This window comes from Rhinatrema bivittatum, chromosome 2 (genome assembly GCF_901001135.1).
Source record: "Rhinatrema bivittatum chromosome 2, aRhiBiv1.1, whole genome shotgun sequence".
Classification (NCBI taxonomy): Eukaryota; Metazoa; Chordata; class Amphibia; order Gymnophiona; family Rhinatrematidae; genus Rhinatrema; species Rhinatrema bivittatum.
Window position 1 is genome coordinate 755,038,234 of NC_042616.1, and position 17,195 is coordinate 755,055,428.

General features: G+C 48.2%; 1 protein-coding gene across 1 annotated transcript in view; it reads right to left on the minus strand.

The window, feature by feature from the left end:
• ENPP2 (ectonucleotide pyrophosphatase/phosphodiesterase 2) overlaps positions 1–17,195 on the minus strand; it is a 639,793-nt gene that overhangs the window by 98,811 nt on the left and 523,787 nt on the right. Inside the window, 2 exon segments of the mRNA XM_029591948.1 lie at positions 15,663–15,740; positions 16,101–16,236. Coding sequence (XP_029447808.1) covers positions 15,663–15,740; positions 16,101–16,236 — 214 coding nt within the window.

Here is a 17,195-nt window from a genome sequence, read left to right on the forward strand (position 1 = left end):
GTATGAGTCTTGTAAGAACGATTTACATGTCCCATTCCGTGACTAGTGAAAACAGAGGCGGCTTGATCAGTGGATAATCCATGAAAAGCTGACGCAGAAGGGGTTGACCGTTAAACAGGTATCCCCACTCCCAAGTGGTTCGCCAATTGGAATCGAGGTGTACCCATGTGAAGGATGTCTGGGGAGCAGAATCCGAGGGAGTAAGAAAAAAGAGTGGTGTGTTTGTGTTGTAGAAAAAAGAAAAAGGGTAAAACCCTTTTGTAAGCGTCATGTGGTAAATCATGCCATTTTGAATGGTAGGATTTGGGTGTGGAAGGGTTTTTGTGACACTACCAGTACCTGAGAACATCAGTGAGTCTATGATATGAGACTGACTTGTGAAAAGGCGAATTGGTTACTGGTGTGATAGACCAAGAAGTATGGGAAGCATACTGGTCTCGGCCAAGACGTAGGTCTGAGGAACAGTGAACCCCATCTCGTTTCAGCATTAGAAGAGTGCTGGCTATGAGAGGCAGCAGAAGAGACAATTATAATAGGGCCTTGATGGAACAAAGGTGCCTATGGGAACACATTGGAAATGTGTAGGGAGGAGAATACATGCACCGTATGGTTCGATGTGGACACAGAGGGCAAGTTAGGTTGACCTTGGACCTAGAAGATTTCTCTCGCTACACATGTAGTCTGAGACCATTCAAGAGGATGGAAACCTATATGGAGAAGGTCTGTTAGTGCGTTCAGTAAGTCTGTCAGATAAGTGGTCCGAGGATGCATGGAGCGAGCAAGGGCCAAGGGTAGAGCTGTGGAGCTTCCTAGCAGAGCAGCTAAGAGATTATGCGTGTTTGTGTGTTGGAAAAGCACATTGTCCCCATGCTGTCTGTCTGTATGCACAAAGATTTGTTGCAGAAGCAGTATTGGAAGGCATAAGGGCATAACTCATGGCTACAAGCTCCAGGAAGTTCATGTGAAACTGTGTCTGGAGCGGAATAGACGCATATTGGGTTTGTGAAGTAAAGTTTAAGTGTTTCCATATAAAAAAAGTGTTAGAATTTCTCACAGAGCTCCTAACCGCTATGCTTACCACAGAGCGGAAAAAAGAAGACTGAGGGAGACACCTGTGGTCACAGGGATAATTGCAGGCTGAGCATGCTCAGTGCACTTAGTGTGCCAGTGTCAGTCAAAGCTTTATAGAAACTGACAGAAAAGTTTTCTGTACAGGTCTCCATCCTGTGATGTCACCCATATGTGAGGACTACCATCCTGCTTGTCCTGTGAGAAAGCAAATGTTGCTTACCTGATGTAACAGGTGTTCTCACCGGACAGCAGGATGTTAGTCCTCACAAATGGGTGACATCGAGGATGGAGCCCTGTACGGAAAACTTTTCTGTCAAAGTTTCAACAAGCTTTGACTGACACTGGCACACTGGGTGCACTGAGCATGCCCAGCCTGCAATTATCCCTGTGAGCCACAGGTGTCTCCCTCAGTCTCGTCTTATAGCTAAAAAGCGCAAGCGAAACTAAAATAAAAGTATACAGACCCAACTCCGCGGGGTGGCGGGCGGGTTTCGTGAGGACTAACATCCTGCTGTCCGGTGAGAAAGGAAAATTAGTTTCTTACCTGATAATTTTCGTTCCTGTAGTACCAAGGATCAGTCCAGGACACCTGGGTTGTGACCCCGCACCAGCGGGTGGAGACAGAGCAAAACTTGTGGGCGGAGCCATATATAAGCCCCTGTGCCAGTCACAGCCCCTCAGTCATACGTAATGTCAAAGCAGCAATGCAACCAAGTAACAAACTGGCTAGAAAAATTCAAACTAACATCGAAAAACTCCAACTTGAACTGGGCTCCCCAACCGGGAGAGCTAAAACAAGCGAACAGCAGAACTTAAGAAATTATGAGCGGACTCTCCGTTACTGTAGCGAAGCCCTGCGGGTGGGATCCTGGACTGATCCTTGGTACTACAGGAACGAAAATTATCAGGTAAGAAACTAATTTTCCTTTCCCTGTACGTACCAGGATCAGTCCAGGACACCTGGGATGTACCAGAGCAAACCTACCGAGGGTGGGAAGCAGAGAGTCCCGCTCGGAGTACCCTCTCTCCAAATCCCCCGGAATCGGTAGCCCGGACATCCAATCGGTAATGCCTGATAAAGGTATGCATGGACTTCCAGGTAGCCGCCCTGCAAATCTCCTGAGGCGATACCTGTGAAGCTTCTGCCCAGGACGCAGCCTGGGAACGAGTCGAATGAGCCCGAAGACCCACCGGAAGCGGCTTACCCTTTACCAAGTACGCTGAATCAATAGCCTGTTTAAGCCAACGCGCAATCGTTGTGCGGGACGCTGCGGCCCCTTTCTTTGGCCCTGAGAACAAAACAAACAGATGGTCGGTTACCCGGAACGGATTAGTAACCTCCAAATAATGAAGAAGAGACCTTCGCACGTCCAGCTTTCGCAGTTCTTTGAACTGGGGATCAGTGGACTCCCCGACCGTGAAGGCCGGTAACTCCACTGACTGATTGACGTGAAAAGACGACGCCACTTTAGGAAGGAAGGAAGGAACCGTCCTCAAGGATACCCCGGAATCGGAAATCCGCAAGAACGGTTCCCTACAGGACAGCGCCTGCAATTCGGAAATACGCCGAGCAGAGGCAATTGCCACCAAAAACACCGTCTTCAAAGTAAGGTCCTTAATAGTTGTACGCTTCAATGGCTCAAAAGGAGCGGAGCTTAGAGCGGAAAGAACCCAATTAAGGTTCCAAGACGGACAGGGGGGACGCAATGGAGGACGGAGGTGTTTTGCCCCTCGAAGAAAATGGGCAATATCAGGATGAAGAGCCAGGGAGGTTCCTTGGACCTTACCCCGCAAACAACCAAGAGCCGCCACCTGGACCCGTAGCGAACTGCACGCCAAACCTTTGGTCAGACCGGCTTGAAGAAACGTGAGAATATCTGAGACTGAAGCAGAAAAGGGATCCAACCCTCGCTGCATGCACCAATCCTCAAAAACCGTCCAGACCCGGACATAAGCCAGAAACGTAGACTGTTTCCTGGACCTCAGCAAAGTAGTTATCACCGCGTCTGAGTAACCTTTTTTCTTCAGACGATTCCTCTCAAAAGCCATGCCGCGAGACAAAAGTGATCCGCATCCTCCAAACAGACGGGGCCCTGACGTAGGAGCCCCGCGAACCCCTGGAGACGAATGGGTAATGACACTGACAACTGGATGAGATCTGCGAACCACGGACGACGTGGCCATTCCGGTGCCACCATGATCACATAGAACGGGTGCAACTCTATGCGCCGAAGAATCTTGCCTATCATCGGCCACGGGGGAAACACATAAAGAAGTACATCCGTCGGCCACGGAAGTACCAGCGCGTCGACGCCTTCTGCTCCCCGTTCTCGACGCCGACTGAAGAATCGTGGAGCCTTCGCGTTGTGCCATGTGGCCATGAGATCCATGTGAGGAACTCCCCATGTCCTGCAGATGAGCCGAAAAGCTTCGTCCGCCAACTCCCACTCTCCGGGATCGAGGTGATGACGACTTAGAAAATCTGCCTGTACATTGTCGACCCCGGCAATGTGAGAGGCTGCCATGTTGCTGAGATTTTGTTCTGACCAGGTCATCAAGAGCTGTGCCTCCGCAGCCACCTGTGGACTCCGCGTCCCTCCTTGTCGATTGATGTAGGCTACGGTGGTTGCGTTGTCCGATAGTACTCGGACCGCCTTTCCGCTTAGTAACGGTGAAAAGGCTTGAAGAGCTAGGCGGACCGCTCTGGTCTCTAGCCGGTTGATAGACCACTGTGTTTGAGACGCTGTCCATAGCCCCTGGACCGACCTTCCTAGGCAAACTGCTCCCCAGCCGGAGAGACTGGCATCCGTGGTCACTACCGTCCATTTGGGTACCAGCAGGGACACTCCACAAGATAGATGCTTGGAGTCGAGCCACCAGTGGAGGCTGGATCTCGCTTGGCCCTCGAGTGGAAGAGGCAGGAAAAATTCCTCCGAGACCGGCCGCCATCGGAATAGTAAGGACGACTGCAACGGCCTCAGATGAGCGAACGCCCAGGGAACCAAGGCTAGAGTAGAAGCCATCGAACCCAGGACTGTCAGATAATCGCAAACTCGAGGAGTGTGAAGAGAGAGCAATCGCCGCACCTGAGACTGTAGCTTGTCCCTGCGTTCCTGGGACAGGATCACTTTGCCGTGCCTTGTGTCGAATAGAGCTCCGAGGTATTCTAGGGTCTGAGTCGGTTCCAGTTGACTCTTGCTGAAATTGACCACCCAGCCTAGAGACTGTAACACCTGGAGGACTCTGGCAACTGCTTGCTGACACAGAGGCTTGGATTTTGCGCGAATCAACCAATCGTCCAGGTAAGGATGAACCAGGAGACCTTCTCGGCGTAGGTGTGCCGCTACTACCACCATCACTTTTGTGAACGTGCGAGGAGCGGTTGCGAGACCAAACGGTAGCGCCCGGAACTGAAAATGTCTCCCCAGAATGCAGAACCGTAGGAATTTCTGGAACTCCGGCCGAATTCCCACGTGCAGGTACGCCTCCGTGAGGTCCAGAGAGGCCAAGAATTCGCCCGGCCTTACCGAAGCAATGACCGAACGAATCGTCTCCATCTTGAAGTGAGGAACGCGTAGGCATCTGTTTACGCCTTTGAGGTCCAAGATCGGCCTTGACGTGCCGTCTTTCTTTGGGACTATGAAGTAAATGGAGTAACGGCCTTCGCCGCGCTGATGGATCGGGACCGGAACGATAGCTCCCAAGCTTTCCAAGCGCCGGATGGTGTCTAGCACTGCCGCCTTCTTGTCCGGATCTTTGCAAGGAGAGACTAGGAATTTGTCTGCTGGAATTCGAACAAAATCTAATGCGTAACCGTGTCTTATCACGTCGAGGACCCACTGGTCTGACATAATTCTGGCCCAATCCTCGAAAAACAACGTTAACCGTGCCCCGACATTTGGGATCTCGTGCAGAAACTGAGGCGAGGATTGGGCCGACCGCATTTCATTGCGGCCCCTTGTGACCTCCCGCGGCCGAGGTTCCTCCCTGTTTGCCGAACCGCTTTCCTCGAAAGGATTGCTGCCAGTGAGGAGTCCGAGAGGAAGAAGACCTGTACGAAGGACCCGAGGAACGTGGCGGACGTGATTATCTGGAACCACGGAACCGTGACCTGGAGGAGAAGGAGGACCGTGGTCTGTACTTATCCTCGGGCAATTTAAACGCCCTGTTCTCTCCTAGGGAGACCATTATGTCATCCAACTCTTTGCCAAACAGTAGCTTGCCTTTGAAAGGCAATGCCCCGAGGTGAGCTTTAGAAGAGCCATCCGCTGACCAGTTCCGTAACCACAAAAGGCGACGTGCCGAAACGGACGCCACCATGGATCTGGCAGAGGTTCGCAATAGATCATGTAGAGCATCTGCTCCATACGCTATTGCCGCCTCTAGTCGATCAGCTTGAGACGCCTCCTCCGGGGATAGACCAGCATTCGCCTGAATTACTTGGGCCCAGCGCAGGCTAGCCCGCATTGCAAAGTTAGTACAGATGGCGGCCCGCACCCCTAGGGCGGAAACCTCAAAAATCTTCTTAAGCTGTACTTCCAGCTTCCTGTCCTGGATATCCCTGAGGGCCGTCGCTCCCGTAACCGGGATGGTAGACCTCTTTGTCACCGCCGAGACTGCCGAGTCCACCTTCGGAAATCTGAGTAGGTCCAGTGCATCTTCAGGGAGTGGATATAATTTATCCATGGCCTTACTAACCTTCAGTCCCAGTTCTGGAGTATCCCATTCTCTAAATAAAATATCGGTCGAAGAAAAATGAAAAGGAAAAGCCACTGACGGTCCTGTGAGACCTAGCAGAACCGGATCCATGTTGGCTTCCTGACGGACCCCCACTGGCGGAGCCTCAATTCCTAGTTCCTGAAGAATGGCCGGAATCAAAGGGGTCAGCTCCTCTCTACGAAAGAGGCGGACCACTTTGGGATCATCCCCTTCCACGGCCTGAGCACCTTTGCTCGCTCCGGGCTGAGAGAGGCCGTCCGCCGCTGTTCCATCGGCCCCCTTCAGGGACTCTTCAGCGGAATCCGTATCTGTTGCAGTAGAAAAATCTGACTCCGAGTCCTGAGGGACGCCCCTCAGAGGTCGCTTCCCTCGCGGGGGATGACGAGCGGATCCGTCAACTTCCTTAGTCTTCCTTTTCTTTGGGGCGTGCTGGCCAGAACCCCCCTCAGGGGCCCCTCTACGCCTGCGTTTACTGCGCTTAAACTTAAGAACTTTGCGCAGAAGAAGTGCAAAATCTTCAGAAAAAGAACTCGAGTCTGAAAAATCGGGTCCGGAGCCCTCCCGGGACTGAGACCCCTCCGGAGCGACCCCCCAGCACGACCTGACTGCGGAGAAAGCGCGGGAGGCACGGCAGAATTTCCTGCCGGCTCCCGAGAAATTTCCCTGCCTGTTGCCAAAATGGCCGCCACTCCCGCGCTGAGCGGGAAAAGATCTTGCTGCTTGTCAGTGAGGACACTGGCAGGCGGTGGCGAACGCGCGGTCCGAGAACGGGCCCCCCGAGACGCCCCCGACGAGCCTTCTTCACCCGGGATACACGAGGCACAGAGGCCTTCCCTCGAGAGACGCGCGCGCGCCGAGCCGCAGGCCCGGCAAGCAGAGCCTCGGGGCATAGCGGCGAAAAACGCGGGAACACAAGCAAGAAAACGGCCTGACAGAAAAAAATAAAATTGAAAAGAAAATAGCACCACGAGCACCCCCTTGCGACCTGCGCCTCCCCCCCGACGAAAACGGAGCGGCAGCGCTAAGTAGCAGAGAGCCGGCACAAGAAAACAAACAACAAAAATTTAAACCTTTTTTTTTTTTTTTTTTAATTTCCTACCGCTTGTCGCTGTCCACGGTCCTGGAGCCCTGTTGCAAGAGGGGTGAGTGAACCGGGCTCCCCGGTGTCAACACCTAACGCTGCTACTAGTAAGCCGGGTCCTCGACCCTAGCAGCGGCCTCAACCAGGGGGGGGTGGTCCCCTCAGAACCTCGCAACCCCCCTGGGAGGCAGGGCAGACAGGACACCACTCACTAAAAACAACCAAATTTAAAAGAAAATGAAATTTAAGAGAGAAAAATCTGAAAAACCTGACTAACTACAACAATCAGTGCAGGCAGAGGCTGTGACTGCACCTGCACCACCTGCTGGAGACAGAGTAAGACTGAGGGGCTGTGACTGGCACAGGGGCTTATATATGGCTCCGCCCACAAGTTTTGCTCTGTCTCCAACCGCTGGTGCGGGGTCACAACCCAGGTGTCCTGGACTGATCCTGGTACGTACAGGGAACACCTGTTACATCAGGTAAGCAACATTTGCTTTCTCACAGGACAAGCAGGATGGTAGTCCTCACAAATGGGTGAGTACCGAGCTGAGGATGCCCGGGAATGCACCAGATACACCGCAGATGCGCAAAGGCGTAACGACTGAGGTGGAAATGGGAACGGAGGGCATCCGCAACACCATAATGGGTTCGTGGAAGGATGTTGGGTAGTGAATTGAAAAAAGTAAGAGTAGGCGGACTGGCCAAACATGGAGCATGCCGGCTAGTCAAATGTAAGCAATAATAGGCTGCGAAGGTATGGAGAGGACTCCAGGCTGCAACCTGATAAAAAAGTACAAGCAGCAGTAACCAAAGGGAAGCTGTTAAGGCTAAGACGGACACAACAGTATGTGGATACCCACAGTGTTGTAGTGAAATGTCTGCTTGTTGGTAGGAAAGGAAATATAGACCACTTAATCAGAAGGATTAGGTCTGTGTGGCCACTGGAAGTAGCAGCTTGACCCTTGCATGAAGGAAAGAGTCAAGTGGAATTCACATGGAATGCAGTGCAATGTAGATAGAATGTAAGCGCAGCATTACTGTCCAGGAATGTGGAAAACCCAGTCTCTCCCTAGGGCGAGAGAGAGAGGTTAGGAAAAATTAATAGAGTATTTCCTGAGGAAAGGAGAGACAACATCTACCTGAAAAGGATAGAAAGTTGAATGCGTAGAACTACTCAGTGGCAGAGGAACGGAGTCAGGTGAGTATGGAAAGAGTGCATAACTCACGGACCCTGCTGGCAGGAATGACATTAAGAGGGAAAGAAGTTCCCTTGCCAAACTGTGGAAGAGAGGAATGGAAAGGCTCAAACGTAGAATGTATGAGACTTATAAGGAGAATATATATGTTCATTCCGTGATTAGAGAAATAGAGGCGGCTTGATCAGTGGATAATCCATGGTAAGCCGACTCAGAGAGGATTACCGAAAACGGGAACCCAACTCCCAAAACGATACACCTCCTAAGAGAAAGGTGTATCTATGTGGAGGATGTCTGGAGAACAGAATCCGAGGGAGTAAGAAAAAATGGTGGAAAAGTAAAAGGGGTAATACCTCTTTTTTTTTTTTTTTTTTTTTTTAGCGTCAGGAGGTAAAGCCTGCCATATTAAACGGCAAGATTTATGTTTAGAAGGTTTTGTGACGCTACCAGAACCTAAGAACATCAGTAAGTCTATGATTTGGGACTGACTGGTGAGAGAATAAAAGGTTACTGATATGATGGATTGAGAAGTATGGGAAAGCATACTGATCTCAGTCAGGGAGTGGGGAAAAGAATACTGAACCCCATCCCAGTTCAACATTAGAAGAATGCTGGCTACGAGAGGCAGCAGAAGAGATATATTGAAGAGGCCTTTGATGGAAGAAAAGGCATCTAAGGGAACGCATAGGAAACATGTGCAGGGAGCAGAACCTGTGCATCGTATGGAATGATGCAGACGCCGAGGAAAGTTTAGTTAAACTCAGCGTTAAAAGATTTGCCCTGTACACATGTAATTGAGACCATTCGAGAGGATAGAACCTACGTGGAGAAGGTCTGATAGAGCGTTCATTAAATCTCTTAGATATGTGGCCCAAGGACGCATGAAGTGAACAAGGGCCAAGGGTAGAGCTGCGCAGCTGTCTAGCAGAGCAGCTAAGAGGTAATGCGTGCTTATGAGTTGGAAAGCACATTGTCCCTATGCTGTCTGTCTGTATGCACAAAGAATTGTTGCAAAAGCAGTATTGGAAGGCATAAGGGCATAACTCATGGGTGCAACGTCCAGGAAGTTTATGAGAAACTATGCTGGAGTGCAATAGATGCATAATGGGTTGACAGCTTTCAGGAGAAACTTTATAACCCTAAGGAATTGCGAGCATGAGTCGAAGGAGACTAGGTCCTAGTTCGAACTGGGATAAGAATCAGGGACGAAAGCAGTGAAACCACTTAGGTCCATTGAGTATAGAATGTCACTGAATATAACCCATAGCAGTTTTGAATTATGAGAAAAATGCATAGTGGGAAGAAACCCCATAGTCCAACCATGAAAAGTTGAAAGGCTGAGGTTATGGAAAATATGCGCAGGGACATATAACAATGTATCAGAATGTCTGTGCGCATGCTGGACAAGAGGGTCTTAAGACTGTGGTGTCCAGAAGTGTTACAGAAGGGATTTATGGCAGTGACAGTAATCCCAGTTAGTAAATGTATAGTGAGTCCTGAAAAAAGTGAGAGCTCCTTGCATGTACTGAAAGTGGTTAGCAGTAGTCTATGCAAGGAAAGTGAATGATGTTACACTCCGCAGAGAAAACAGCATTCACCAACAGTGATGCAAGAGACAGTTCACTTACCGAAGCTGGTGCCAGCGGCAGAGCTTGGGGTTGTAATGTTGACTCACCATAAAGCACATAGAAACATTAAAATAATGTACTTACTGCAGTATGGAGTGATGGTAACCAAAGATACCATTGTACCTGTGACGTCTAAAGAAAGTTGGATTTTCTTAGGTCCAGGATGTGCGGAGAGTAACTATTTTCTGTTAAAAGAAAGAATAGTGCAATTAAAACTCCCCAACCCCCCTCCCTTCTCCCCTCTGCACTTCGTAGCGCCTGGGGGAGTGTACCGGGACTTTGGTACAAGGTGGGGTGGCCGCTCTGATATCTGACCAGATGGGAGACCAGGAGGTGTCCCAATGGAGGATATCATGTAGGCTCCTGCAGGTGTGTGAGCGGTAAGTGGTACCCGCATTTCTGTATGCTGTACAAGGAGACACTGAGACCTGTGGCCAGGCCTCAAGGTGGACTTGTACATGGGGCAATGGTTGCTGAATCTCATGTTTAGCAGATCAGCCAATGCAGCTGGACCTTGGTTGGGAGGGAACCAAGAGTCAGAGCATTGGTCGGCACAGGGACTTGTTACTGACAAGAGAAGAAGCCCTGCTGCAATCCCAAGAAGATAGAGGGGTTCTCCTGATATTGTGGCTAACATAGCTAACATAGCGATATGTGACACTAATACAGTTCTAAAAGGCACATGACCCAGAACTTTTCGAACCACGGTCCGAATGGGAGAACACAACTCTATGGGAATGCCGCCGAAGCGGGTACTTACCATCCGACGTGGATCGCCGCAAGACGAGCCGGTGAAGATTGTTGACTCCGACGGTCTCCGGAGTCCTCGAGGGTAAGGCCGGGGACGTAAACGTCCATCTCGCTCTGAAACCCGGTATGGTGGCACAGGTACAGAGGAGACAGGCCAGGCGTGAGTGGCGTTTAGACTGCTAAGTGTAACAGATGGCCATAGTCCCACACCACTTGACGGTGGGGCACGCCAGGAACAGAGGAGCCCTAACGGAACTCATGTTCCCTTCCCTCGTCACAGCGGCTCGATGTGTCGTGACGCCAATGCAGAAGCTGTCGGACCTGGATCCGGAAGTTCTGGATCACCAAGGACTGCCAAAACTGTAGGAACAGTGCTGATGGCAGTGGTGATGTCGCTCTGCCCGAGCGTTGTCCAGCCTGGAGAAGGATGGCACCGATGTGCTGGATGGCGTCAGCGGCGGACGATCACGATGTCGGCGATGATGGGTGCCACGGTGCTCGGCCCGGTCTTTCCCCAGCGCCGAGATGGAAGCCCTCGTCGTCCTGGAAGGCGATCGATGACGAACTGTCAGCACGCCTGCTCTGCTCCTGACACAATGGAGTGTCTTAAGCTAATACGGGGCTTAAAAAAGAACCCAAAGCGTGGAGCAATGTGAGGAGGCGAGGGTATTATGTGGCGGTGCTATGTCGGTATTGACGATATTGAAGGCAACCTAAGGGGCTTCGAGGATATCATCAAAATGGGTATGAAAAATCGTCGATGACTGGCCAGGAGAATGATGACAGTGACGGGCACTGACAGCAGTGGCATAGGTATCTTTGAAACGATGTGGAATCGAATAATCGAAAAACATTGCCGTTATTGAAAAAGATACCGGCATCGACTGAGTCGAAGTCGAATCAATAGGGCGTCAAGGACACCGAAGGAAAATGGAGGTGTCGAGGGCATCGATGCATGGAGGCGGGCATTTATGCCGTTTGTGGCATGGCCACGGGCATCAACTATAGGGCCACAGACGTTGACGGTATCGATTTGGACAGACTCAGATTTCCAAGTGTACATGGCATCGGTGCCCCAGACACGTGTGTCGGTGGCATCGATATGGACACGTATGGAATCGATGGCATGGATCTCCCAGTCGATGAATTCCATCCCGGCATCAACGCCAGTCCTGGAATCGGCATGGGCATCGATGCCAGCCATAAGGCTGGCATTGGCATCAACGCCCATCCACGGAATCGAGCCGGCATGGATACCCACCGATGGGACCCACCTGGGCATCGAATTTCACCGATGGGAGCAGCCTGGCATCGACTGCCCTCGATGGATGCATTCTAACATAGATGCCCATGGATGAAACACCTGGGCATCGGTGTCCATCGATGCAAAAGGACCTGGCACCGATGCCATCAACGGACGGCCATCTGGCACCAATGCCATCGACGGACAAGCCATCCGGCACCGATGTCCACCGATGGGGACCATCCGGCACCGATGTCCACCGATGGGGACCATCCGGCATAGATGCCCACCGACGAATCGATGTGGCACCGATGCCCACCGATGGAAAAGGGCTGGACATCGGTGGGGAGGATGGGGCATCGATGGCATCCCCAAAAGGGGGGGTGGCATCGATGAAGTGACCCTGGGATCGTTAAAAAGTGTCTCGGGCAGCGGTGGCGGCGACCCGAGTATGCATGGCAGTGACTAACAGCGTGTGCGTCAATGGCATGCATCCGGGTAGGGACGGCACCGAGGAAGCCCAAGGAAAAAAACAGTGCGTAGGAGGAAAAAGCCTGGTAGCACTGAAAAGCAAAAAACATGGATAAAGGCATCAGGGCACCGTGGGGGGAGGGGCGCTGATGACATATAAAAGCCCAGGGCGGTTTAGGAGGGTCCCGGTGTAGCGATAGGGTATCGACTGCGTGAGGGTACCAGGGAACGAAGGACTTGAAGCTACAGAGGTCCTAAAGTTAAGGAAAAAATCCCTACCCCACTAGCATAAGCAAGCAGAGTGTCACAGAGATACTCGCAAGCTGTTTAAAGCTAACTGAAAAATGGGGGAAGGGAAGGCTTCAGTCAGTTAACAGCCTTAAGATAGTGACAGGAACCGACCGAAAAATAAGAATTAGTACTCACCGAGCGTCGTAAAAACGTACGCGGAGGGAGACCTGTGCAGGGAAAAGTGTTTTTTGAAGTGAAAAGTTAAGTGTTTCCATGAGGTAATTAGTTAAAAAATCCTCACAGAGCTCCAACCGCTATGCTGACTGCAGAGCGGAAAAAAGAAGACTGAGGGAGACACCTGTGGCTCACAGGGATAATTGCAGGCTGGGCATGCTCAGTGCACCCAGTGTGCCAGTGTCAGTCAAAGCTTGTTGAAACTTTGACAGAAAAGTTTTCCGTACAGGGCTCCATCCTCGATGTCACCCATTTGTGAGGACTACCATCCTGCTTGTCCTGTGAGAAATACTTATCCACATAGGTAGCAACCACTAAACATAGCCAGATATTTAACTGCCACCACTTGGCAGTATGTTACTTATCTTGCTATGTGGCAATGAAAATCAATCTTATTATTTCCCCAAACAAAATCATACCTGTGTTTTACCTGCAGAAATTGCCTTTTCCAAAATTTACTGCCCTATATGCAGGTAAACATGTGCGTATATGTCACGTTTACCTTGTCCGAGCGGAGATGCTGCAGGGGACAGAGTTGGGGGGGGGGGGGGGGGCAGGGTTTGGACTTGTATGCATACATTTTGATTTTAAGAAGTACAGAGGTATAGTTTTAGAAAACATTTGTACAAACATTTTAGCCCATGCAATTTGTATGGAGTAGATTTGGTGGGATCATTTTCAAAGAGGACACTTGCTCCATATAAGATGATGTCATCTTCTGTCTGATGCAAATTACCAAAAATAAATAGGAGACTGTGTTATAGGTTTGTTTCTCCCTAAGACCCTTTCAAAATTTACTATGATCCTAGGAGAGGGTTTTAATACCCTTTTCTCCTCTGTGTAACCTACAGTCAGGCCACTAAAAAGCTACAGATTTCAGTGAAAATCTGAGGATAATCCACAGGCAACTCAATGCCAGTCACAGAACGGCCCCCACAGGCCCTCAAGCGTGTGTCTCCTGGAAACCTGCAACAGTTTGGTAGCCTGCCTCTGAGTCAGGTAGCCAACAGCACAGAGTTACCAACTGGCCCCATCTTTTCAGGGCAGGCATATCCGCTCCAGGTTTTGCCTATCTGCTTTCCTAATGGAAATCAAAATAATTACAAGTGAATGTGGTAAAACCAGAAAAATGTCAACCTATCCTGAAGAGATGGAGCCCTTAGACAAGCCTGCAAGCAGTTTAACTCATTCCCAGGGTGAAAAAATTGTTAAAATTCCTTAAATATAAGCCCATGCCACTGCTGCTCACCATAAAGGTGCTTACAGCATGCAAGGTGCCTCTTTTTCTGCATTGTGCCAAATAAACCTACGGAACAGGGCTTGTATACAATATAGATTTTTTTGTTTTGCTTTAATTTTACCTTGTGCTAATATGCACGGTGGTGAAGATAATAAAAAAATTCTGTGTAACACAATCCTCTCTAAAATCAGGCCCTGACTTGCAGATTCTCGGCTTCTGAGAGCCTCTTCAGGAATCTGTTCATGTGTGCATATAAACCTACACAAAAGTTATTAATTTACTGCCCTCAATTTTACCAAATACATCTTTTCATGAATCAGTTCCCTAACTAGCTTGAGCAAGGTTGAGAATACAATGGTCAAATCTCATCTTTGTGTATCTTTCCCTCACTCCAAATCACATAGGGACCGAAGCAATATTATTCGTGGAAAGCGGGTGCTGACTTTTCAGCGCCTGCTTTATTAATGTACTCATGGCGCCCGCAAGGGGGGCGCCATGCAATATGCAATTTAGGGGATCGAGGTTACCAGCGGTCTGCCGGTTATGAACACCGATGCCGATAAACTCAGCATCGGTTTTCATAACTGCAGTCAGCTGGTTATGAAAACCGACACAGAGTTTATCGGTGTCGGTTTTCATAACTGCAGCCGGCCGGTTATGAAAACTGACACCAAGCATTATCAGAGTCGGTCTTCAAAGCAGCCAGCAGAGGTTTTTTTTTTCTTTTTTTTTTTTTTTAACTTTTAAAAAAGTACAGAAAAGCAGTTTTTCTGCTTTTCTGTACTTTTTTCAGTGCGCTCAGCTATTAACGCCTGCTCCAGGCAGGCGTTAATAGCTGAGCGATAAATGTGCGTCTCAGGCGCACATTTATTTTTTTGCATTTGGAGTGAATGAGTAATAGCCTCATTCACATGCATTTGCATGTGATGAGCGTTAACTCATTCACTTCGCATCAGACGCACGTTAAATAGGCACTAATCCACCTATTGCATTAGGGGGTGGATTAGCGCCTATTTAACCTACGTCTCACAGCAGGTTAAACAGTGCGCTCGGCTGAGCGCACTGTATTGCATTGGCCCCATAGAATCTTCACTGATGTGTACTGTACTGTTCATACCTCTGACTGTGCATATAAAACTGCTCCCCCCTAAAACCTAGGCCACCACCAAAAACTCACCCTAAGCTACTAGTTGCCTCTCCTCTGTTGTATAAAAATTTGACTAATGCGTGCCTTGCCAGAGGCTCTCTCTATCCCCCCTCCCCTCCCCTCTCCTGCCCGAAATGGGATTCACAATTTTTAGCACAAATCCTGTTTCAGGCATATCGCAGAGCATAATTCCAGGAAAAAAAGTATAGTTATTTCCGTCATTAAAACCCACAATAACGTGTTATGCTATCACACGCGATGCTAAGCACCCCTCATTTAAATTTACTCCGCCTAAACTCCTCCCATTCGAGAAAAATTTTAAAATTTGCATAAGCATCTTGCGATGTGTTATCGCGGGCATTATCGTGGGGGTTAGGGCCCTAATGCTCGTGATAAGGCCCTAACACGATTTGATAAGTGACCCTGTATATTTGTATATTCTGCTGTGTTTTCTAATAGCATTATGTTTGTTAGTACATAGCCAAAAATTCATATATATGTTGGGTGTATGATAAATAAAAAAGAAGTTATGTACTAGAAAATGTAATGCTTTATAGTATGACCTAATGCTATTTTTCAGTTACATAACGGAGTACCGCAAAGAAAGACCATACTCTGGCAGAGCTAGCAAGAAAATGGTACACTTACTTTTGAAAGCGGGATACACTGGAACAATATTTGTAATAAGAAAAGCATCATATTTTGTGTCAGAAGAAGAGCTCAATTCTGAAAATGCAAAGGAAAATAAAGGATTAATTGCTTAATACTGTAGTTACTCAAAAATCAACTCTCCAATGTATTAAGAAAGAAAAAAAGTCAAGCCACCATTAAAAATTGAGTTAGCTTTACTGCTTCAGTACATCCAAAGTAAGAGATTCTTATTTTAATAATCACTTATTTCCATTAATTTTATTTTTCAGCAAGACTGTTTGTGTTAAACATTTCGCTCTTGAAGAAAGGTTTCCAGAATTAATGCAGTTAAAAAGTTATGCAGTCGTCACTGGCAAATTGAGAATGACCTTGATGTATGTTAAAATGTGATAAAAGGAAAATAGTCAATGCCAAAGATTTTTTTTAAAGCCTTACGAGGTGGAAAGAGGAATCCATAGGACATATGTTTATCTCCTTTATAAGCAGAACAGCTCTGACTGTTGGCAGGTGAAATACGTGGATCAAGTCTCACACAGTTGGATAAGTGCTCAGGAATACCAGATACCTCAACCTACAATAAAGGTAACAGTTTTTACAATGTGAATATAAAATTTGAGACTACTGAGTTTAAAAGTATTTAGAAAACAAATTTTAGTAACAGTAATTTTGATTTTTGGGGGTTTTTTTGCTTGAGAGGAAGAAAGTTTTAACTTTTGGAGCATGCAGAGATTGCTCCATTGGAAAGCATATATTTTTTGGAGAAAAAAACGTAGTTTCTCAACCAGGCTGTCAGAGGAAGTTGAACCTAACACCACATCATCATCATCATCATGTATTAAAAATAGATACATTTGTTCATTGGGAGATGTTAGATGACCAAGAGCAAGCCATTGTGTCTTGGAGGCATAGGCTGGTTGTGTGTCTTGGATTTCTGAAGGTTTCTACCATTGATCACAATTTCCCTGATTTTTCATCTTTTAGTAAATATGCAGGCCTTATTTGAAGTTGTTCTCATCACATGATAGAACAAACATGATAGAATGAAAGTTCCATTTTTGTCTATGTCATTTTTGTTCTTAACTCCATGGGAACTTATTATAAATCACCATGAAGACAAAAGCACCATCTTATTTCCTTTAAGAGTTAGTAGCAAAATAAAAGAAGGTAAAATTCTACATTTACTTAAAATATTTACCTTTTCATTAGCAAGAATACATTAGGGATGTGCTTTCATTTGAAATAAAAACCCCATGAAATTTGTTTCTCTTTTTGTTTCCAATCTGTACTAAGTCAAACAGTCTGAACTAACCCAAAAATAGTGCATACTAATTTATATTGCAAACTAAATCAAATTAGTGTGCACTAATTCATATAGCATGCACTAAGACCTAGATTTTCTATCTTCGCCCGGCTTCCTGTATCGCGCAGTACCTGGGGGCAAAGCGAGGTGCTGGCTTTCGCACGCAATAGCGCCACCGTGAAAGGTGGTGCTATTGGGCGTGATACTGGTGGCGATAAGGATTCTTACCT